This window comes from Halichoerus grypus, chromosome 4 (genome assembly GCF_964656455.1).
Source record: "Halichoerus grypus chromosome 4, mHalGry1.hap1.1, whole genome shotgun sequence".
NCBI lineage: Eukaryota > Metazoa > Chordata > Mammalia > Carnivora > Phocidae > Halichoerus > Halichoerus grypus.
In genome coordinates this window covers 170,790,536-170,816,095 of record NC_135715.1, presented here as the reverse complement: position 1 = coordinate 170,816,095, position 25,560 = coordinate 170,790,536, and the positions used below count along the sequence as shown (strand labels likewise).

At 36.4% G+C, this 25,560-nt stretch overlaps 1 protein-coding gene across 3 annotated transcripts in view; it reads right to left on the bottom strand.

The window, feature by feature from the left end:
* The window catches only part of SPAG16 (sperm associated antigen 16), an 82,076-nt gene extending 67,189 nt beyond the window's left edge, over positions 1-14,887 (bottom strand). For all 3 annotated transcript variants that reach the window (XM_078071288.1, XM_078071289.1, XM_078071290.1), the window contains exons 1-4: positions 14,739-14,887; positions 4,744-4,790; positions 3,537-3,632; positions 817-935 (exon numbers count right to left, since the gene is read on the bottom strand). In XM_078071288.1, the coding sequence (XP_077927414.1) occupies positions 817-935; positions 3,537-3,632; positions 4,744-4,790; positions 14,739-14,865 (389 nt within the window). In that variant the 5' untranslated portion in view covers positions 14,866-14,887. The remainder of the gene's footprint in view (positions 1-816; positions 936-3,536; positions 3,633-4,743; positions 4,791-14,738) is intronic.
* Positions 14,888-25,560: the final 10,673 nt, after the last annotated feature.

Sequence of the window (25,560 nt, the reverse complement as noted above, 5' to 3'; positions counted from 1 at the left end):
CTACCATTGTAAAGGAATAAAGACAGCATGCCTGCTGATTTTCATAACCAATAAGTTATTAAAATTTTCAATTATAACAAGAAAATCTGTGTTTAGGCATCATTTGAAAATATAATTCTGCTTATTTCTTTTTTTTTTTTTTTAAGATTTTATTTATTTATTTGACAGAGAGAGAGACAGCGAGAGAGGGAACACAAGCAGGGGGAGTGGGAGAGGGAGAAGCAGGCTTCCCACTGAGCAGGGAGCCCGATGCGGGGCTCGATCCCAGAACCCTGGGATCATGACCTGAGCTGAAGGCAGACGCTTAACCACTGAGCCACCCAGGCACCCCAATTCTGCTTATTTCTAAATGAAGAAATATTTATAGAAAAAGAATCAATCAGTTGTGTGAGTAGGGAAAGGCAGGCCATTACACTAGAAGTAAAACAAATGAAGTAGTAATCTTGGTAGGATGTCTTAATGCAGGAAATATTACCCTTAATAATTATGCAGAATATATTAGAAAAACATTTCATAAAACAGCTTTGTATTATATAATCCTGCGAGATATTCCATTTTCTTGACTTTTGAAAATCACTCAAATTTGAATATTTAGGAAGAATTTTTAACAAAAACTTCTTTTACATTGATATCTTAATTATGTGAGAGAGAGAGAGTGTGTGTGTGTGTGTGTGGTAGTTCCAGTGATAGGGATGGGAAAGGCTTCCATCCATTTCATCCATTTTGTATAAGCTGAGCAACTTCAAGTCCTTTAAGACAGTTAAAAGTGTACATGTTAGCATTCCTAGGTAACTATTTATCCAAATAATTGTTTACCATTCAGACTGAAAGCAATCGAGAGTTCTGGTCATTCCCATTTTGATTAGGAAATTGCAGAGAAAGTCTTCTATCACTTCAGGTGTTGGTTGCTTTGAAGGAAAGACTGTTTTCTGTTCCTGAAATTTAAATGTGCAATTATTTATTTTGAAAATATAAAATCATCACTAAGCTTTGATTACTGGTACAAATAAGCTGTTCATTTATTCATTCACTTGTTCATTTTTTCATCTATTTTTGTTGAGTGTTATGTTCCAGGGACTATTTTAATCACTAGGGATAAAGCAGTAATGAATTTATACACTAGATAAGACTCAGTCTTCATATCTAATAGTCAAGTAGATGGAGAAAGAAAATGAATAACTAAATTAAAAATATACAATATGGCAGATGGTACTAAGTGCCTGGGAGAAAAAAAGCAGAGGATTGAAGGGAGAGAGAGCCAAATGTAGGGCAGATATGTGTGTGGAGCTGGGCTGCTATATATATAGGGTAATGAAGGAAGATTTCACTGATAAAGTGGAATCTGAGCATAAATCTACAGAAAGAATCATGTTTCAGTTATAGCATCAGCAAATTCAAAGATCCTGATGCAAGATTATCTAAAGATTATCTAAAGAACAATATTAGATTGAACAAGAATAGATTATCTAAAGAACAATAAGGTCAGCTTGTCCTTTCAATAGCATAGAACACATGAAAAAAAAGAAAAAAAAAGTATGGACCTTTAAATTCTTTCAATTATTATCATTATAAAAAGAAATATAATGAATTTTGGTGCCTTGAGCTTTAGAAACACTATGATACAGAAGAATTATGTGCTTTCTTCTATGCTATGGAGTGGCTTATCTACCATTTCATAATGGAAGTAAGTCTATCAGCTATATCAGGGGTCAGCTAACTGTGTAAATAAAGTTTATTACAACACAGCCATGCCCATTTGCTTACATATTGTCTACGGCTACTTTCATACTACATGAGAGAAGTGAGTTGAAACAGACATCTTACGGTCTTCAAAATCTAAAATATTTACTATATGACCCCAGAGAACAAGTTTGCAGACCCCTGAACTAGGAAAGTGGAGATATTTCAGCAAGTGAGATATGAAATTAGAACAGCCATAAAACTACCATAAGTCAATGTATAAAATAAGTCAAATAATGGGTAGACACTTAAAAATATCAAAGCATCATTGTTTCCAGAGTGCATCCATTTTCTTCTCATTGGCAAGAACTTACCAATCTAACTGCTGATCGTTTAGACAGACAGATCTATTTTCATATATAGAAACTCAACAGCAGACTTTCTTTCCTCCTTCCCCTTCTTAACATGGTAATGGTTACAGACCAGGTAAATGTTACATACCTGGTAATAGTTACATAGAAATGCAGTAAGGAAAGAATCTCTTTTGCCCTAAAAAGTTCTTTTCAAAAGTGCTATACATAATTTAATGCTGATCTTAATTACTAGTAGCTGCTACAACATTCAAAACAATGATCAGATGAAGCAAATTTGGGAGGCTACCGAAATTTCCTGACAAATGACTAGGGTTTTAAAATAAATTTTAACCCTCAAGCAGGATAATTTGGAATAGCTTCCCTAAGGTCATTTAATTTTAAAGATTTTTATTTATTTATTTGTCAGAGAGTGGGGCGGAGAGAGAGAGAGAGAGGCAGGCAAAGGAAGAAGCAGGCTCCCCACTGAGCAGGGAGCCCGATGTGGGACTCGATCCCAGGACCCTGGGATCACGACCTGAGCCGAAGGCAGTCGCTTAACCGACTGAGCCACCCAGGCGTCCCTCCTAAGGTCATCTTAAAAGATTATATAACAATGTTGATTATGCGCAGGACCCTATATCAAACATGGAAGATGCCAGGGTAGCAGAATACAGCATCCCCGCCTTCAAGTCTGAATTATGGTAGAAGATTATATATAATTGCTTGATAAGGATATAATATGGCTGGAAGTAAATATTCATTACACAATAATAAATGCTACCTTGGCATTTTTGGTCAATAAATTTGAATATGATATTTAGAATGAGATGGATGATAGTTGAAGGAATTGGGAATACAGGAGGAAAAGGAGGACAGAGAGACTGTACTTTTTTTTTTCTTTTTATTTAATGTGTTACAAAACACATTTTAGTATCTGTATCCAATAACAAATTCTGTACATTAGTGTTAAAAATCCTTGGTTTAATATCCAGTGAGATTAAATAGGCAGAGTTCTGAAGGAAGGTGTCATTTGTTGTGAAGTTATGTAAGAGTAACCATGATGTAGAAAATGACAATCCAAAAAAGAATAAATATGACTACTTACTTAAAGTGAAGGGGCACGTACCCCTTCGGATCACTACATTTGTATCTTTGGGGTAACAAACTGAGGGTTCTAGAGGGGAGGGGGGTGGGAGGATGGGTTAGCCTGGTGATGGGTATTAAAGAGGGCACGTATTGAATGGAGCACTGGGTGTTATACGCCAACAATGAATCATGGAACACTACATCAAAAACTAATGATGTATGGTGATTAACATAACATAATAAAATAAAAAAAAAATTTTTTAAATAAATAAAGTGAAGGTGTAATGATAAAGACACAGAAGAGAAAAAGGCATAACAAGTGACAGGACAGCATTTAGTATGTAAAACTTAAGTCTCACTGCTAAACTATAGATTGTGTTCAAACTACACAAACAATAGGTTGTGTTCAATTCTCACCAAAATCTGAATATCTGTAGCCTGTTCCTGGACCATCTGAATTGCTTTTGCTAGATCTTCTTCACCTTCTGGAATGCTAAAATTGTCATCTGATATCTAAATCAAAGAGAAAAAGGACAGGAAGAGCAAGCAGGAATATAAAACACCTTACTTCATTTCAGAAATAATTTTTCTCACAAAACAATGGACCAAAAATTACACCTTATGTAAGACACCATGTCATTCTGAAGTTCTGTGACAAATGAATCACTAACAAGCAGGAGGCTTTCTGACTTCCTTGTAAATATCACTCAATGTCACCTCTGATAAACTCGAGATCAGCTTATGGGTATTCGCTTTTACATATAAAGACAAAGGTAGTCTAACAACTCTGCTGAGAAAAAATGTAAGGCCACTTCTTTTTCATAAATACTAGCAACTGCCAATCTCTAGTTTATTAAAAAAATAAATAAAATAAAACTCACTGCCTAGATGTTAGGCTCTTGGAAGAATGCAACTGACTAATTATGACATTAATGATAGTTAACACTTAGCATTTGCTTCTTATGTGCTGATCAGTTCTATGCCTTTTATCTGAACCCTTCAGTAATTTCATGTGACACATATTCATATTATCTCTATTTTACTACTACTAATAAAAAGTTTATCTACTGTTTGTTCTGTCTTTTACTTGCCCAGGCCACAAACTTCCTGGCTTGCTTCCACAGTTGTACTTACTATGTCTGTCATCTAGGAGCGACTCTATGCACCAAGTCTTGGAAGTAATGATAGGTCCCATCTGAACAATGAATTAAAGGGAAGATTTAAGACAGGAACTACACTACACAGAATTATAGTTAAGCTGAAAGGAAGCATGGGATCTGAGTTGCAGCCAGTAGTGGGACTCTAGGAAACCCATCCAAGAGCAAAATGGATATTAGGGAATGCCTGCTGGACAGAGATGACAGTCTATAGTAAGGATCTACAAAGCAAGGGAGAAGGAGCTAACTTTGAAGCACAACTAACAGGAAAACCAAAAGAGCCAGATGCCTTAACCAATCCAAACTTTCAAATAGAACTTTCACATTTCACTCTTAAATAGCTGATATTAGGTAATTCAGTTGAAAAACTAGCATCTCTTAAGGAAAACAAAAAATAAAATAAAAGGAATGTTTCATAAGAACGACTAGTGCATTTACAGACTAAATACCTAAAATGAAAAAATTACCTCTTCATATTCATAATCATCTTCAGATGCTTCAGTTATGGTGACCTCTGAAATCTTGTCAAGTGTCAATCTCAAGATATATGGAAAAAATGATTTATTTAAAATTGATTTGATGTTTAAAATTCAGTATCAGATCCATTTATCTTACCAAGTTGGTAAATGTAATTTAAACTGTTTTTAAAATTTCTCTTCCCCATACAACCTACAAATATAGATACTTTAAAACAAAATATTTTTCATTATTATTTTAAATTATTGTTCTACATAACCCAAACCCATGAAAAACTACCTTCCCATATGTCTATTTACTATCTAATGATTTCCAATTCGATTCTAAGGCTTACAAAAATGTACATGGTATAATAAGATAACATAAATTAGAAAGAGATAAGAAAAATGATGGACAGGAAAACTATGGCAGTAAATTTTTTAAATCTATCTCAAACTAAGTTAATTTCCCAGAGCTCCTGAGTCATGCCCAGTGCACTCTGACTTCTTTATTTAAAGTACAATGAATTTTTCAAAAGCACACCAGTATTTAAATATAAGCAAAAAACATATTTCAATGTTTTCATAATAAAAGTTACTTTAATCTCTACTTTTTTATTATATACTTCAATTTTAAAATTAAATTTTGTTCTCGGGAAAGGAAGCCTAATTTTTAAGCAAATGTAAACTATACAGTAATCATAATTCAGTAGTTCATAAATTACCAAGAAATAAGCATTAAAATACCAATGGAAATGACTCTAATAAAAAATTCTAACAGCACTGCTGTAAGACTTTCAAAAATTACAAGTTACTTTAATTACAAATGAAAACTTCAAGATAGCATTTAATTTTGAAAGAAATCACAACACACACCAATAACATTATTTTGTTGGCTGGTAGGTTTACATTTTTTTCCTAATGTACACACGTGACTATGCCAAGTTCAAAATGTATGAAATTAAATACTTTAACATACAGTAATGGTTATGAAAATCAAAGATGAGATCAGCCTAGTTTTCATCTTGCTGCTGGTTATGAGAAATCCTCTTCCAAGAGCTAACTAAAAGCTTATATAACAACTTATGCAATTTGTAGTATGAACTGATATTACTTACAAAGTATTTAATAAAAGCCAGGCACTGTCCTTAAGGGCTTTACATGATGAATCAACTCATTTCATCTTCATCCTACCTACAAGCTATTACCATCTCCATTTTGTAGATCAGGACTCACAGGCACAAGGTCACACAGCTAGGACGTAACATAGTTGGGAATCAACCCTAGAAGTTAGGTTTCACGACGCTATACCTAAACCTCTCGTTATTCCATGTTCGTTTTCTTTAACTATGTAAACACTTGAAGTATTTGCCAATTATCTTGCACACAGTTCTAAACCTCTAAAAGATAGGTTAGGCAGTCTTGTTACTCAGCTCCATCATAAGCTGTAAGTCTTCACTGTTTGCTTTATCCACTTGAGGAGACATTTAAGCCTAGTTCAGTTATGACCAATCCTTAGGAACCTGACACTGTCAAACAAGAGTATATCTCCCCAAAATATGGTGAAAACTAATTTAAGCTCAAAAAAATAACTAATTTAACTAATTAAACAGCTAATTAAAATAACTAATTAAATAACTAATTAAAAACTACTGTGGTAGATTAAACTACTCCAGAAATAAAAAGTTGCATACCTGCAGCTGATCCTATAACTTTGAGCTTACCCATACTGGGTACCAGGACTGAGTAACTACCTACATTACTTACTTACTGCTATGGAACACTTTCCAATAGCACTGGCCTCACCTCACTCTCCTTCAATTCCTTGCCAGCAGTCTGCTTAAAGACCATGAGGCTTCCACTAATAGTCTGTTCAAGGTATTTTAGCTTTCACCAACATCTGTCCTTTATTCAGTTCCAGAACCACTCCAATACTTTAAAGTATTTCTTATGTTAGAATCCCACTTTTCAGGTACCAAAATCTGTACTTTTTATTCCTGTCGCATAACCAACTCCCCAAAACTTAAGGCTTAACAATAAGCATCCATTATCTCATGGTATCCATGGTCAAGAATTCAGTAGCGACTTGGCTTGTGTATTTTGATCTGGGGTCTCTCTTGAGGCCTCAGTCAAGATGGCAGCCAAGGCTGCAGTCTTCTGAAGGCCCAACTGAGGGAACAGGATCCATTTCAAAGATGGCTCTAACATTGTTGGCTGAAGGTTTCAATTCCTTCCCATGTGGGTTTCTCTATAAGCCTCTTAAGCATTCTCAAGATATAGTGGCTAGCTACCCCCAGAATAAGAAATACAAGAAAACAAAGTGGAAGCCACAATATCTTTTATGACCAAGTCACACATCATCATTTATTCACTATCCTATTGGTTACGTAAGTCAACCCTCTTCAATACATCAGGGAACTATACCGGAGCATGAGGACCAGGATGTGGAGATCACCGGGCATCATTTTGAAAGCTGGCTATCATAATACCTTAAGGGGTTTCAGGAGTATTAGAAGAGTTAACGTAAGTAAATCATTTAGAATGGTGCCTGGCTTATAGTTAATGCTATGCAAGTATTTGTTATTATTTTCCTTTTCTAGAAAGAGATGAGTACCTATGGAGAAGTCTCATTAAGTCTCTCATGGCCCAGTTCCCCCATGCATTAAGATGAATGGATTAATAAAATACATTCTAAATCTTCCTCCTTTCTAAATATATATTTTTCTGATACATTTCACTTAATTAGATGAAATTTCCTGAGGTTTAGCCACAGGAAATTGGTCTCTTTTTTTACGGAAAGGAATGCCCTCTTCTGCATGACAGTTACTAAAACTTGATTTTGTAAGAAATCACTTGTCTTTAAGTCTCCAGAAAAGCAATGCCATCCTTCATCACTGCTCATACCATAATAAATTTTGCAAGAAGTAAATATACTAAAATCATTTGGATAGACTTTAAAATTGTAAATAAGCCAACTGATAAGATTAACGTGAGGAAGAAACATCAAAGCATAGGTTGTTAAACATGGCAATATATAGAAGAAAAAAGTGATTTGTCCTCAAAGCTTTGCAAATATCAAACTTGCCACACTGCTACCCAGAAAATACTTGAGGCAACAGCTTCAAACCCTAATAATATATTCTGTTTCCCCAAAATCAAAAAGAAGGAAAAAATATCATTTTATAAAGCTTAAAAAGTATTGTCATATGGATCACTATCATATTTATTCTCACAACAATCTGTGAGACTGAATAACACAGATACAGTCATTTCTAAATCTAAAAAAAAAAGAAAGAAAATGAAAGAGGGACATTAAGAAATTTACCAAAAATCATATACCTGTTAGTGACAAAGACAAGTTTCTGGAATAAAAAGATTAGGAATTTTCTACAATATCATATTTCTACAGTTTCTACACTGTTCTACAGTGACACAAAAAGAATGTGCAATTCTACCAAAATCCTAGGCAATGAACCCTCACTTATTTTCCAAACTCTCAAGTGTTATATTACCAACAGCTAAATCAAATCATTTCCATAGCTCAATTTGAAGACCCTAAAGGAGGGAGAGGTATAAAAGAGCTACAGGGCTACAGACCCAAAGATAAAATCAGCCAAGGGCAATAGATTAATGAGACAAAAGGTCAGGAAGAGGACAAACATCCAAAATAGGAACCACTATTTTCCTTGATTGGTATTTTCAGTATCCACAAAAATGATTTGTACAGAAAATCTTCCCAGGAGCAACTGACTTGAAGTGTGATGCTGCAGTGTTACTGAAGAAATAAATGGACTGTTGCAAGTATGTTTGCATGCATCCGTCTATCTGGCTTAGCTGGCTAACAACACATGGACAAATGCACAGGTGAATCCCCAAACGACTGTACGGCAGTTTACAAATACACATATAGTACAAAATATAAAAATAAGTAAATATGAAAATTAAAAGAGAAAGAAAAAGAAGAGAAATACGACAAAGGTAAAGCTGCAGTACATGCCATAAAGTCTCATGAACTTTGTCAAACATAAGCCACAGGTTTGACCCAAAGCTTCCCAGCAGTCAGGGTAAAGAGGGGAATGTAATCAGATACCAATTCAGTCTCCATCCAATGAAAACAGATGAGTTTCTCAGCAGATGTACACCAATTTCTGGTTCTGAAGCCTGAGAGAAATTACACTCTTCAGTTCTCATAAAGATAACACTGTGGAGTATACAGATATTGATTCCCTTGGCCCTTGGGACAGCCAGAAAGACTGAGTGAAGCAAGATCTGATGAACACCATGCGTAAAAAAGGTTGGAAAGCACTGCTCTAAAGCAGTGTTGCCAGCACAAGAATAAGCAATTGACCAAGAATTGCTTGAATGATAAAAACCCTTCACTCTCTTTTTTTTTTTCACTTTTTTTTATTATGTTATGTTAATGACCATACATTACATCATTAGTTTTTGATGTAGTGTTCCATGATTCATTGTTTGCACTGTCATTCTACTTTTACTGGACAACTTTCTCATGTGTAATCGAATCTCTTAGGTGATCCTATTCTCCAGGAAACGTCCATACAATTAAGCTGGTCCCAGTTCTCAGGCAAAGTGATTTTTTTCCATTGCAGAATAAGCCAGAATTCTGGCTTAAAATCAGTTTGCTAATGCCAACCTGATTCTGAGCCCTTATAAAACTCCCTTCTTATTATCTGCCTACTATTCCTTCAAAGAACATTGTTGAACTCCATTTCCAAAATTCATTTTTTCCATCCTTTCTATTCCCTTCAGATATAGTTACTGCCTTTCAGCCTGTTTGAGGTTAACTTGACATTTAAAATTGTGCCTGGTTTTCTAGTCTGCCCTTGCCCAGGGTACAGTCTGTGATGCCCCTTTCTGCCTGACCTGCAGCCACAGCCCATAGCAGCACCCGCTTCTAGGCCAGCTTCCTTATCCCTGAGTCAGAGCCTACACTCAGACCAAGGGTCTCACTCCACATCTCCACTTGCTCCGGAAGAAATTTAGTAGGATTGTGATTTTGCATACAATGAATCCGTTCCCTGGCACTTGGTCACCATGGGTGAACTAATTGGTAGTTTCTGCACTAGCAGAATTTGTACCATTTCCTGACCTTGTAGATCCTATCAGAAAATAGGCCAATATACATCCACACTGAAACTGCCAGGAAACCCTAAATCTATCACAGCACCACAGAAGACACAACTGCAAGAAGCCTCAGAGAAGCATTTCAGCTGGCGTAACGGAGCCGAGCTTGAGGTCACAGTTGATACATCGGGGTCACAAACAAGATTCTGCAAATGGACCAGAGACAGGAAGCTATGAGCAATTTTCAGATGTGAGCACCATACAAAGTTCCTCACACACTGGTCTCTTCCACTGCTACACTGGAGGTAGTGATCACTGCCAGCAGCAGCATCTTTATAAAGAACTGGAGTGAAACATATAGCTAATTATATTTTACATGATTTCCCAAAGCTACTATAGACAGAAATCGCTCTCTAATCTTGCCATCACTTCAGAGCCGATACACACAGAGGCGATCTAAAATCTAGCCTGGATCCTCCATAATCAACATTTTACAATTACTAAATTGAAATAAAAGTACTGTAAATAGCAAACATCACAGTCAGGGTTCCCTTTCTTAGGAATGCCAGTTTCAATAATGGAAGTTAACTGAATAATATATACCAGAGATGGCAAATAACTGGCACACTTGCTTCCACTTCCCCCATCATCTGTTTTCTGCAGTCTTTCCTACTAAGTCTTCAGGAGGTTTCAGAACTTTTATTAACACCACATACCAGAGAGTTACTATCAATTCAACAGACTCGGCAAGAGTGGAAATTTATTGACTACTCCTGCCCCAGACACCACTGCCATCTTCAGCCTCAGAAGCTGGAAAATAACCTTTTTTCAAAGGTTTTTTCAAGTTTTTTCAAGTTTCAAGTCTCATTGTTCTCATAGTGGGTGGTGGTTTGAGTTCTTCCAACTTCTAAGCCAGGAGATCCAAAGATATGAGCTCTACATATTATACCTCTTATCTGAAAATATAAAGGCTAGTAGTTAAGAAACTTGCCTACAGTCTTGTTATTTCAACTATATTCCTTAGACCAGCAGCACCTGCAGCACCTGGGAGCTTGTTAGCAATGCAGAGTCTCAGCCCTGACTGGGACTTACTGAATTAGAGTCTTCTTTTAAACATCCATATTCTTTGATTCATATGCACATTAAAGTTTGCCTAGACTAGAGGACACACAACAAAATACAATTTTTTCTTTCATGCAGGTAAAATTCAGCACTCCGGGTTTAGTAACATGTTTTTTGGTCTAGATTCTACATTCAGACTGTCTATCCTTTTATTTGAATATATGTAGGCTGCAACTAAGCACCAGGGGCAAATTCATTTTTCCAATGATAATAAGAAATAGATGACCTGAGTACATAATGATTATTAAGGCTTTTAAAAATATCTTCTCACGTGATACTATAAACATTCCAGAGAAGTAATATAACATGGGGGGAAAAAATCACTAAATGTTAAAAATAATAAATAGAATTTTAAATGACAAAAATTCAATTTTTTAAAGATTTTATTTATTTATTTGACAGAGAGAGAGATCACAAGCAGGCAGAGAGGCAGGGAGAGAGGGGGAAGCAGGCTCCCCACTGAGTGGAGAGCCCGACGAGGGGCTCGATCCCAGGACCCCAAGATCATGACCCAAGCCAAAGGCAGACGCTCAACTGACTGAGCCACCCAGGTGCCCGACAAAAATTCAATTTTAATTAAACAAAGTGATTAGTGAACACTACTATTGCAATGAAAGATTATCTAGGATGTCATTTTAAGAAAACAAGCATGCATCTTATTACATGGGCTATCTAAGTATGATCACCATATTTCAAGGGACTAGTGGAATCTTTAATTTTGCATTTTCATAAACAATTGACTTTGGGACTGCATCCAGAGTTGATTAGCTTCAAAGGACTGGCTTAAACTCACTCAACCCTCAGGAATTGCTGTTGGGGCCAAAGGAGGCCTTTTCATTGGCCAGCAAACTTATGTCCATGATCTAATTAGCCAAATTCTTAATGTTGGAATGCCTTGAAAGATAAAATAATCAAAATCTAGTTAGGTGAACAGAGAATCAGTGTAAAAGGAGGTATATAATAAAAACAATACTTTGGGGGGGTCCACTTTCCTAGAGTCCATGTAGTCTATTATTCTTCCTTGAACAAGTCTTTCGACAAATAGCAACCAAATCAATTAAGAATTAGCTTTCTTAGTACAGTTCATTCCAGCCTGCATCTCCCAGTTAGACTGAGCATTCCCAAATGTCCACAGCCACACATTAACTGTAGTTCCTACTGCAACTGAAAACCCTACCCAAGTAGTACTGATTTCTAATACAGAAATCATTCACAAAAGACAACCAACCTTTACAAACACTTGACCCTTTACAAACACATAGTTAAAACCTAGTCTTATATTTTACAATGTTGCAAATATCTTTCTAATGAAGAGTTCTCCAGAGAACTCATATACTCTGTAAATATATTTCTTAAAGGCTCTGGAGATAGCTAAGAAAGGAACTACCTGCATGTGTGTTTGTATCTTGCCTCCTGGAAGTTTAAAACATAAAAGCAAAGGTATCCTGAACTGCTTCAGAAGAGAAACAGATAACTCCTACCTTTACAGATAGTAGGTTACAAAGAAGGGATGTTGCAGGGTTAAGAATTCTTTTTCCTGAACACATTTTCTAAATTCATAATGGGCCTTTACTAATGAAGCCATCCCCCTCATGGTGGATCCTGGCTGTTTCTGGTTTGGGTCCTATTAGTCTGTACATGTTCCTTATGTTCAAATGTTTAACAGCAAAGAAAAGGGTGACTTCCTGCAGAATTAAGAGTCAACCTCTTTCAAAGACTTAATATTGATATCTTGCTGTCTAGTGTTCTACAGAGCATCTGTTCAGTCATAAATAAGGGAAGCCCAAGACCAAACGCAGTAGATTAGAAGTGATTAAGTATATGTGCAAAGTAGAGAACATCAGATTTCTGATTCATTTGTGCATATTATAACTTTTATTTATCCACTGCGATAGCTCAATTAAATTACCTGAGAGCTAAAGACTTTAAACTCAAGAAAGTCTCACTTCAGCAACTATCATAATTGCCTTAAGAAACAATGTCAAATAACATTATACAGTCAACTCTTAATTATGCATGTTAAGAGAGCCCAGGGATACAGGGATAATTGGTATTCTAAAGTAATCCTCAAACTTCATTTTAACTAAGAGTTAAAGCCTCTCTCATGACTAAACCTCTTACCTAAATACTGAATGCAGGAAAATTGGCAAAATATGTAGTTTTGCTATCCCTTGACTACCCTTTGGTTGAAACTCAAAATATTAGCCAACTAAAGAAAGATGGAAGAAAGGCAAAGGGGTCAGATAATTCAGAAATTGGATAATAAAATCCTAAGAAGTTAGAGTTGCTTATATTTACAAATGTGATTATTTTGAAAATTCTTTGTAAGACAGGTTTTGTGCAAACTGCTATGTATCAGCAGTTGTGACTCAGCAATCTCCCTGAAAATTAAGTAAACCTAAAAGCTGTGCTATATTGAAGTCCCACAACTTGCAAAAAAGTTAACTCAGTGTGTTTGTCTCATATTAACAATTAATCTATATGTTACAGGAATCATCTTAATGTAGACAAAAATAAGATGTGTGGTTACTATTCACTACCAGGGACACTAGATAACTTTATACTTGATGTAAGTAAGTTCTGAAAGAACTGTTGACTCATATCTGATTTTAAAAAGGAATATTACTGGAAAAGGCAGCTATTTAGAGCTATGAAGAGTATAAAGCCTCATCTAAGACACTAAGGCAGCCACAGAGTTCATTTAAATTGATTTTGAACTACTCAAACTTATATTCCTATAAAAATGTTTGCATTGAATAAAATACTACATATTTTCTTTGATCTTTCCAACTAAGTTCTTCAAAGCTCCCTGAAGCACTGATATGTACAGAGCCTGAGTCAGGACAGGTGAAAGCTTGCCAAAGCCCACAAAATGAATCACTGTTAGATCTCTGAAGTCTTGACTTAAAACTGGGGAATTCATAGTTGGACAAAAAATAAGGTAGATTTTAGAGTTTCCTTGATATCTTTAAGAATAAAACATATAATCGTCTCTCTCCTACCAGCCTGAAAAAAGTAGGTATCTTTTTCTCATGAACTCTCCGATCTCTCCAGTACAATTAAGTGTAAATGCCTAGAGGGGGTGAGCTCAAAAGCCCTACCAAGAAATAGTGAATCTAATTATTCACATATTGCTATTCCATTTTTCTCATATTTCCATGGATAATTGTTCATCACTGTCTGATTTCTTCCTAACATCTCTGAGCCTTTCAGCTCACCAGGTCATCATTTAGTGGCTTTAAAATAAAAATGTAATACTTGTTAATTATTAAATAGCCAAAAATGGAACTACCTAGAAAGTTGATGCTTACAAAACAAATCATTTAAGCACTGGACAACTGAAGCATCTACAGAATCACAGGCTGAATACTCTGAGGTTCAGCTCGGTGAAGCCCAAAGGCAGAGAGGTCTTTCCCTGTCTCCTACTTTCCTGAATTGATTCCCACGGTATTCTGAAGGCTGGGAGCTTATAAGCGAAAGGAGGGTTTAATCAATTTGTTGTACCACCTTAACATAAAACTTCCACCCAAAGTTTGCAGAGTGGTTACTAAGTACGAGATTCCCAAAGGTTCTTCCAACAGGAACACAGCAGCCTAACACTCCTAAAAGGCAAAGTCTTTTCAGCGGGTAGCTATCAGGGGAACACGGCGACGGAGACGCCACCTTGAGGTCCAACAGGCGTCTTGCCGGCTGGGAGGCCACAAACCGCGTAGGGCGCCCCAGATGGGAAGCCCGCGCCCTCGCCCCCAAACCCGTTACCAAGGGGAGCGCCTGGAGGCCGCGGCTACACGTAAGGATACGCTCCAGGTAGTAAGCGCCCTCGGCGGCCACCGCCTCTGCGGTGTCCCCAGCAGCCGTCAAGTCCATTCCCAAGGCTTCTTCCAGCACCCGCAGAGCGGAGGCGGAGATCCCTTGCTTAGCCGCCATCGGAGGCGCTCCCGGGCCCCGCCCCCGGACAGCCTAATCCCTCCCTGAGAGCAAACGCGAGGACGCTTGCCAGCAACTGCACGCAGCTCTCGCGAGAGTCTGACTCTCCCTCACTGCTCCCACCAGGCAAGCTCCGCGCTCCGAAGGGCTGCCCCCGCCCTAGAAGCGTTGGTGCCCTCTGACCTTCACAAGTTACCACGGCAACGTCGTTGCCTAGTTATCCTGGGACGCAGTTCCTGGAGTGGATGAGGAGAAGCAAGAAACAGTTGGCTTGGATTACATATACATATTCTTGCCGAACCAGATTGGGTTTTTTTTTTTTTCTTTTTTTGTCCGTTTCGACCCTAGCATTTCTTTCTCACTTCATTTTCTTCCCTAAGTTGTCTTTCTCCTGGTTCTTACATGCCCATCATCAGCCCCTTAATTTTAGATGTGTGGAGATCCCCAGTTGACCCCAGGGAAGACTCCTGGAAAAGAGAAAGAACCTCAGAGCCAGGAGGAAAAAAAAAAAAAAGTTATAGAAATCATTATTGAGAGACTGACTCAGGGGAACTAACCTCAGTCGCGTAGCAATAAAGACCTAGGGTAGTCACCTTAGTCGATTTCCTTCTTGGGCTCCTTTAAAATATTTATCTGGACATCTGTTTTGACTTCGATTTCATACACTGGGGCTTGGAAGAGTATTTGTAGTGTTGACTTGTGAAGAGAAAGACACTTCATAAGAACTATGAGCTACAAATGGTCCTAACACAATGTGTTATAAATGATATTTGCCCAATCATGTGCACTCCTTTTGCAACGACAGACTCTTCCTCAGTTTTGTATTGTGTATATATAGGAGGCATCTGCTGGGCCTTTTTCTTTGCAGATTCTTTTCCATTCTGTGTTTCTTGATGAAAACTGGATGCCATATGTGGAATATAAGAAACAGCACAGAGGATCCTAGGGGAAGGGAGGGAAAACTGAATGGGAAGTCATCAGAGAGGGAGAAAAACCATGAGAGACTTTTTTTTTTTTAAAGATTTTATTTTATTTATTTATTCATGAGAGACAGAGAGAGAGAGAGAGAGGCAGAGGGAGAAGCAGGCTCCCCGCTGAGCAGGGAGCCCGATGCGGGACTCGATCCCAGGACCCTGGGATCATGACCTGAGCCGAAGGCAGACGTTTAACCATCTGAGCCACCCAGGCGCCCACCATGAGAGACTCTTAACTATAGGAAACAAACAGGGTTCCTGGAGGGGAGATAATTGGGTGATGGACATTAAAGAGGGCAGGTGATGTGATGAGTACTGGGTGTTATAGGTAACTGATGAATTATTGAACTTTACATCTGAAACTAATGTACTATGTGTTGGCTAATTGAATTTAAATTAAAAAAAAAAAAGAAAACTGGATGCCAAAGAGCAATTCATTATAAAAGCTCCCATTTATTATCAAAAAAATAATAGTGGTAATTTCCTAATGAGGTGATTGAGAGCCTGGGTGTTGGAATCAGAGAGGCTGCATTCAGAGCCTGGCTCCAACACTTACTAGTTAGGAAACCTTGGGCAAACCACTTACTGCCTCTAGCCTCAATTTCCTCATTTGTAAAATGAGTATAATAACATAATCTACCACAAAGCATTGTTGCAAGGGGCAAAATATAAAGAATTAAGAACTTACCAGGCACAAAGTGGACACCAAGAAATAGATGTTTTTTCTATTGAAGTTAATTGCTTAGTTTTGTTATGTTTTTTAGAATAACCAAGGGTCACAATTAGTCATAATACTCCCTCATTTCGTGTATCTATTATTTTAATAACTTACTCTTTGTCCTTGATGTCTCACATCAAACATATCCTCGATGTTCATTAAATGCAAGGAAAAGTTATAAGGGACTAAAAATACAGGAGAGGAGCTCTGAAATTAGGGAATCTGATGCTTTTATAGAAAGCCTGCTCTTTGTTCCAAAGGAGACATTACCTCATACCCTCAAGTTTCTTCTTTAAACACTTGCCTGAGAAATGGCCTGGGTAAAGAGTGGTCAGGGCTTTGCACACCCAGCAAGATATGAAGGAGCATAAGAGAGCCAGGAAGGAAGGTGTCTCTGAACAATTAATGCTTACTTTGATTTTTTGTGTGTGTATTACATTGGCTGCTGGCTGTTCTTTTTCTTAGCTTTTAGATGTAATATGTGTCATGTTCTACAGAAGGTTTGAATCCTGGCTCTTCTGTATAATCTTAATTAACTTAAGCTCTTTGAGCTTTAGTTTCCTTTTCTTTAAAATAGATATTTTAATACCTATGTTACTAAAATACAAATAGTAAATGAAATTTCTTCTTTGGTAAAATGTCTATTCACCTCTTCTGTCCATTTTTTAATTGGATTATTCATTTTTGGGGTGTTGAATTGTATAAGTTCTGTATATATTTTGGACTAACCATTTATCAGCTATGTCATTTGCAAATATCTTCTCCCAACCCGTAGGTTGCCTTTTAGTTTTGTTGATTGTTTACTTCACTGTCCAGAAACTTTTCATTTTGATGAAGTCCCAATAGTTTATTTTTGCTTTTGTTTCCCTTGCCTCAGGAGACCTATCTAGAAGGAAGCTGCTACAGCCCATGTCAAAGAGGTTACTGCCTGGGTTCTCCTCTAGGATTTTTATGGTTTCAGGTCTCACAGTTAAGCTTTTCATCCATTTCAGATATATTTTTGTGTATGGTGTAAGAAAGTGGTCCAGTTTCATTCTTTTGCATGTTGCTGTCCAATTATCCCAATACCAATTGTTGAAGAGACTGTCTTTTTCCCATTGGATATTGTTCCCTGCTTTGTTGAAGATTAGTTGACCATAGAGTTTTGGGTTCCTTTCTCAGTTTTCTATTCTGTTCTATTGATCTATGTATCTGTTTTTGTGCCAGTACCATACTGTTTTGATCACTACAACTTTGTCATATAACTTGAAGTCCAGAATTGTGATGCCTCCAGCTTGGTTTCCTTTTTCAAGGTTGCTTTGGCTATTTGGAATCTTTTGTGTTCCATACAAATTTTAGGATTGTTTGTTCTAGTTCTGTGAAAAATAAAAAAAATAACACAAGAAATAACAGGTGCTGATGAGGATGTGGAAAAAGGGGAGCCCTCTTGCACTGTTGGTGGGAATGCAAACCAATACAGTCCTGGAAAACAGTATAGAGGTTCCTCAAAAAAGTTAAAAGTAGAACTACCCTTTGATTCAACAATCACACTACTAGGTATTTATCCAAAGAATACAAAAAAACTAATTCAAAGAGATACATGCACCCTAATGTTTATGGCAACATTATCTATAATGACCAAATTATGGAAACAGCCTCAACTGATGAATGGATAAAAAGATGTGGTATATACGCACAATGGAATATTACTTAGCCATAAAAGAGAATGAAATCTTTCCATTTGCAATGGCATGGATGGAGCTAGAAAGTATTATGCTAAGCAAAATAAGTCAGAGAAAGACAAATACCATATGATTTCACTCATACGTGGAATTTAAGAAAAAAACAAACATGAAAGGGGAAAAAAAAGAGAGGGAGGCAAACCAAGAAACAGACTCTCAGCTATAGAGAGCAAACTGATGATTACCAGATGGTAGTAGGTGGAGGGATGTGTTAAACAGATGATGCTCATCACAAGAAGTGTATGGAAGTGTTGAATCACTATGTTGTACACCTGAAACTAATATTGCACTGTATGTTAACTAACTGGAATTTAAAGGAAAAACTTTTAAAAGATACATAATAGTAAATGAAATGGAATATATAAAAAGCACTTATCACCATATCTAGTATATCAAATATTTTCAACAAATAATTGTTAATAAAATTGACTTAAAATGTTGAGTGATATGCTGATCCCAAATTGGATGTTATATTTGTAAGAAACTTACATATATAGGAACATTTTTAAGACAAAACTTAAATGTTTTTAGAAACATGCAGCACTCAGAGCATCTGGGTGGCTCAGATGGTTAAGCGTCTGCCTTCTGCTCAGGTTATGATCTCGGGGTCCTGGGATCCAGGCCCACATCCCACATCAGGCTCCCTGCTCAGCTGGGAGCCTGCTTCTCCCTCTGCCTGCCCCTCCTCCTGCTTGTGCACACATGTGCTCTCTCATTCTCTCTCTGTCAAATAAATAAATAAAATCTTAAAAAAAAAAAACCTTTATAGAAACATACAGCACTCAAAAAAGGGGAAGGTTTTAATAGAGTCATAAGAAAATAAATAAATAATGGCCATTATCCACCACTTCAGGTAGAGGAAAATTGGGAAAGATTCTTGTCAAAGAACTTTTTATTTTATTTTTTTTTAAGATAAAAGAGCTCTTTAAAAAAAATTGTAACTCAAAGAAGTATCATCACTGCCCTCCTCAAAAAAAAATTTTTTTTTAATCTGGAAGTCTCATTCTCCAAAAGTTCCAAATAACCAAAGTTTTACTTCAGAGTTCCCAATTTGATTATGTCAATTTCATGGATTTTTAAGTTGAGAAGTCACCCAAGATATTTTTGGTTCAAATATAATTTGAACACATTTCACAGGGACCTACGCTACAGTATATTTAAAAGTTCAAATTAGAAACATCTTTAATATTTTTTAACCTTTAGATCTCTAAAATAAATGTGTAATTTGTTAAATCAATGAAATAAAAGCAAAAATAATCTTAACAAATGTAAACAGAACAAATAATTGCCTTCAGATAAAAAACAGGATACAAATTTTTGTACCAACTGCTAATATCTTAAAACTAGTATGTCTTTGCAAGGAATGACTTTTAAAATATTTTTATATTTGAATTATTCTGTTAATTGCTGGTTTAATTTAAAAAGGGTGTGAATGCCTTACTAAGAAAAAACAAAAACTTCAGATCATAGTAGTGGTTTCAGTTATAATGCTGTCATGTAGCCTTTCTATTCTATATTCCTTCCTTTTAAAAAATATTTTACAAGCTTCCTTGAAGTGGGGAAAAAGAAAGTAGCTTCACATTTTGATGAATGAATGACAAGCTCTCTCGTTTCCTCTTGAATATGTTCCTGAAAGAGGTAAATAAAGAAAACCAATGGAGGGGCGCCTGGGTGGCTCAGTCGTTAAGCGTCTGCCTTCGGCTCAGGTCATGATCCCAGGGTCCTGGGATCGAGTCCCACATCGGGCTCCCTGCTCAGCGGGAAGCCTGCTTCTCCCTCTCCCACTCCCCCTGCTTGTGTTCCTGTTCTCGCTGTCTCTCTCTGTCAAATAAATAAATAAAATCTTTAAAAAAAAAAAAAGAAAACCAATGGAGACAGTCAATATAAAGCAACAAGTACAAAGGACAACAGATTTTATTTGATCCCAGCCTAAATGCTCCATTTTTGTAAAAGTGAAGTTATTTTTAAAAGCAAAACCAGGAAGTAATTTGACAATGGATTTACTCTCCCTATTTGTAGTTTCAAAGGGGAAAATATTCATATTCAAAAATATAGTAAAGTACTATTCAATTTTCAAAAGTATGAGTGTTAATGTGCTTCCAATAGAACCCAAGCCATTTACTGATGCATCTCTTTATAAAAGTAACTATTTTATTTTCTTTCAAAACTTCATAGTAAGTAGTAGCCAGTTTTAGAATTTCAGAATTCATAAGAAGTAGTGGTCATTGACTGTGGTGAAATCATCATTTTTCAAGCATACAGCTATATTTCCCCTTTTTATACTATCAACCTTTTGAGAATCCATGTCTCCTGTACTCTTGATCCTGTCAAACAGGATCAATCCTCTGACTCTGAGGATCACATAACCCTGGCTTAACCTCATAAGAATATTTCATTCCATTCAACTACAGTGATCAGTTCCTGAGTTGGCATGCGACCTAAAAGTAGCCAATGGTATGTGATGGGAATTTGTTGAGAATTCTGATAAAGAGACTCTTACTCTGTTCCTTGGGACTCACATTCCAGAGTTACCACAGCTACCTTGCAAGTATGAAGAAAATTTCTGTCCAAGAATTGAGTCAATGTGAAAAAAAGAGAAAACCCAAGTCCAGATAAAATCACCTGAACCTCTAGTACACACATATATATTTCCTTGTTCTGTCAACTGAGAACCTAGAAACAACAATACCCTTATAAAATGAGCACATCTAGCACAAAATCTTGGTTTCTAATACCATTTTCCAATAAAAGGGATGGCCATTGGAGAATGGCCAAATCTAGGGCTGAGCTGAGAATGTATGTAATGAACCTAGAGAATCTTACAGTGCCAGAAAGTAAAAAAGTACCCCATCACTAAAAACTTAAAATAATGAGGACAGGAGCCAGTTTAAAGAGTTCCCCAAAATATACAAAGCTAGAACAATTTGAGCAACAAAATTAATAAAGTAGTATTGGAGTATAACCCATAGTATAAAACAAATATTTATGAGTCCATTTGATATAAATAAATGATTACATACATAAATAAACAGAGGAGAATGGACACATCTCCTATCAAGAAGAATTCCAATTAATATATGTAGATGTGCCACATTATGGGAGTGGAGTCTAATTCCCCACCCCTTAAGTGTGTAATGCACATGGTGACTTTCTTCCAAAGAATACAATATGGAAGGGGGGGTGGAAAGAGTAACTTTACAATGGAGAAACTTGGCAAACTACCTCAAAAACCCATGACCCCAAGCTAATTATGAGAAAAACATGAGACAAATCTCAGTTAAGGGACATTCTGCAAAATACCGGTACTCCCTAAAACAGTCAATACCAACAAAAGCAAGGAGAATGTGAAAAACCATCACAGGCATGATGGTTAACTGTAATGTAAGATTTTGGAACAAAAAAATGGACCTTAGGTAAGTACTAAAGAAATCTGAATAAAGTATGGACGTCAGCTAATAATAACATATCAATATTGGTTCATTATACATGGTAATTGCACCATATTCATGTAGGATGGTAATAACAGGGAAAACTAGGTGTGGGTATATGGGGACTTTCTATACTATCTTCACAACTTCTTGATAAATCTAAAACTATTCTAAAATTAAAAGTTCATTAAAAAAATTACTCAAATCATAATTCTAGTAATGCCCCTAGAAAACTCATCCCTTGACCTTTCTGTTACTTGAAACAATAAATTACTTTTGCTTAAGCAAATTTCTGTTGGGCTTTCTGTCACTTGCCATTCAACAAGACTTAGCTGATACATCTTTATTATTTTCACACTATTTAAAGATATACTTTACTACTATGAGGTTTTTTTCTAAAAAAATGTCTGATATAACATATCTATGTGCATTTAACACACAGATGGAAGAAACATAGTTTCTTCTCAGACATAGTTGAAAACTGATGAGCTACTTTAGAAGTCCAGGGCACCCTCTTCTATCTTGTCTACTGGTCACGTACTTCTTCATCTATGGACTGAAAAGAGAAAGATAAAAAGAAGTGGCCACTCCCCACCACTCCACCAACCCTCAGTTGTTTCCTGAGATTAAGAATTCCTCATATCAGTGAGATCATATGATAGTACATGCTATGGTGAGCCCTGTGAATTGTGTAAGACTGTTGAATCACAGACCTGTACCTCTGAAACAAATAATACATTATATGTTAAAAAAAAGAAGAAGAAGAAGAAGATAGCAGAAGGGGAAGAATGAAGGGGGGTAAATCGGAAGGGGAGACGAACCATGAGAGACTATGGACTCTGAAAAACGAACTGAGGGTTCTAGAGGGGAGGGGGGTGGGAGGATGCGTTAGCCTGGTGATGGGTATTAAAGAGGGCACATTCTGCATGGAGCACTGGGTGTTATATGCAAACAATGAATCATGGAACACTACATCAAAAACTAATGATGTAATGTATGGTGATTAACATAACATAATTAAAAAAAAAAAAGAAGAAGTGACCAAGTTAAAGGCAACAACAATGGCAGTGATTGGAAAGAGAAATTGTGGAGAGAAGAGTGCAAGTTGGAAGTAGTACTTGGAGAAGAGGTAGGTAGAAAAGGAAGTCCAACATGGGAGACCATCATGACAATTCCAGCAGTGAACATCAAATGCACATCTAATGCCCACATCAAGCAATGGAAGCTTGCTGTGGAAATTCCTCTGTCCAATGTTCAGTGGGGTGTACAGCAATTTCCAAGACAGCCTTGTTAGATGGAGCTTTCTTTTAGACATTGCAAGTTTAAATGCCACATTTCCATAACTAAAAGCAATGAAGTAGATTTATCTGAAGTGTTTTGTAATCTCTGATTGATTATAATATTTCTTAGTATTCCACAGTTGTCCATGCCAGTAGAAATAATGAAGGAAGAAAAAGGCAAGGCAAGGCAAGGCAAGGCAGGGCAGGGCAGGGCGGAAGGAAGGAAGGAAGGAAGGAAGGAAGGAAGGAAGGAAGGAAGGAAGGAAGGAAAGAAAGAGAGAGAGAGAGAAAGAAAGAAAGAAAGAAAGAAAGAAAGAAAGAAAGAAAAAGAAAGAAAGAGAAAGAAAAAGAAAGAAAGAAAGAAAGAAAGAAAGAAAGAAAGAAAGAAAGAAAGAAAGAAAGAAAGAAAGAAAGAAAAAGAAAGAAGGAAAGAAAGAAAGAAAAGGAGGGAGAGAGGGAGAGGAAAGAATGAAAATAAAACAAAACCTTCCTCTTAGACATACACCTGCAATGCTCAGTTCTTTGGGGAAGATGGGAAACAGAGTTTGAATTTTCCTTTTTTTTAAAGGTAACCCTTTTATTATTTGTTGTTCCTCCCCACTGAGAGAGTAGGGCTGGGGGTAGATAAGCCAGTTAGCATATTGTATTCAGAATGATCAGTTTGGGGGAATGTTGGGATAGAGAGTTGTGTCTCAAAGGATTTATCAAAGTCAGAGGGCTGAATGTAAACTGAGGTCCAGGGACAAGACACAGAGCCATGCAAATCACAGACTCAGGCAAAATGAGAATAATGGATTAAATGAAGGGTAATAGATAAAAATCCAAGATACATATGTCAATTCTAAAAAAGTCAGATTTTGGGGTGCCTGGGTGGCTCAGTCGTTAAGCATCTTCGGCTCAGGTCATGATCCCAGGGTTCTGGGATCGAGCCCCGCATTGGGGTCCCTGCTTAGTGGGAAGCCTGCTCTTCCCTCTCCCACTCCCCCTGCTTGTGTTCCTGCTCTCGCTATCTCTCTCTGTCAAATAAATAAATAAAATCTTAAAAAAAAAAAACACATAAAAGAGTCAGATTTTAATTACTGTAATGAAAAATGTGGTATATGTTATGGTAAATGAATTATTCAGTTCAATATCCATGCTTACTTTAAACCCTACATGCCCCCCGCCGCCCAGTTCTGTCATTTTTTGCTGTTTTGGTAAATATTGCAACTATCATGGTAAATAAGAATACTTATTTCGTGCCATTATTATAAGAATTTAGAGGAGCAAAAAAAAAAGAATTTAGAGGAGCTTAATATGTATGAAGCACAATGCTTGGCATACTGTAAATAAACAATAAAAGATCGCAATTTCTAACTGATTAATTGCATTTTACTCATTGAACATACCTACATTAGAGAACTATTTTGTGCCAGGCACAACACTAAGCTTAAGAGAAGATGTAAGAATACACATATTTATTCTATGCTACAGAAATATTAGCATTGAAATTATCTATTTTTTAATCTAGATTTTTTTTTTGGTGTTAATAATAAATTGACCTAAGTTGCAGATGCCCCTTCCTCCAACCTCACACAGACACACCATGATTTTGAGCACTTACATATTTTGTTTTTCTAATCAATAATTTAAAAATTAACTGGGCACAAGGAGGTGCTTCTAAAGCTTTAGTAATATCTGCAGGAGAAAAATAATCTATGTTGTACAAAAATATCAGAGGGATTTCAATGACAACAGTTGCTTGATGACAAAATATAGCAGGAGAAACAGGATCTGAGCAAAGATAGCAACAACTAAGCTAACAATTATGAAGGCTCTAATTTTCCGTACTTTAAGTAGAAATTTATGGAAAATGACATCCTGCCAATATCCCCTAACATTTCTCTTGCATTTACAGAATATTATTTTTAAATTCTTTAACAACTCTAATATCCAGAAAATATTTTTCATATTTATATAAACAGCCAATGCCTTGCAATAATTTTTTGTTTTTACATAGAAACATTTGAAATATTAAAAAAAATAGAATATAAAAATATTCATATGACTGAACTTAGCAGCAAGAGAACATTAAGTAGGGGCCACTGTTCTCAGATGAGAATTATTACTAGATGATCAAGAATTCTTAATAAACATATCAGAATGTCCAATGGCTACTGGATTGTATACTTGAATTTAGAAGGAAATAAACATTTTATTTTCTAAGAAACTTCAGTCATGAAAAAAAATCTTTTCCATAAGATTATTCACAATTTTAGGTTCTGAGAGTAAAAAGTAATCTGGAAAATATTTCTGAAAATCCCTCTTCCTATATGGTTTTATGATTGTGAAGGCCATTGAGCCCACCACAACCCACAGCACTCTCAACCATTAATTTTCATTCCCTGACAAGTTGTGAACTATAGTGTCTTTTTATGTTTGTTGTCATTTCAACTTATGTGAAGTCTCTGTTATTATTTTCTTCTTTTCTATATTTTTTGTCAATTTGTGAGAGCTGTTTGTAATTATTGATATTAGGTTTTAGTCTATAAATTCTATTATAAATATTTGTCCACATTTATCATCTTGTTATTG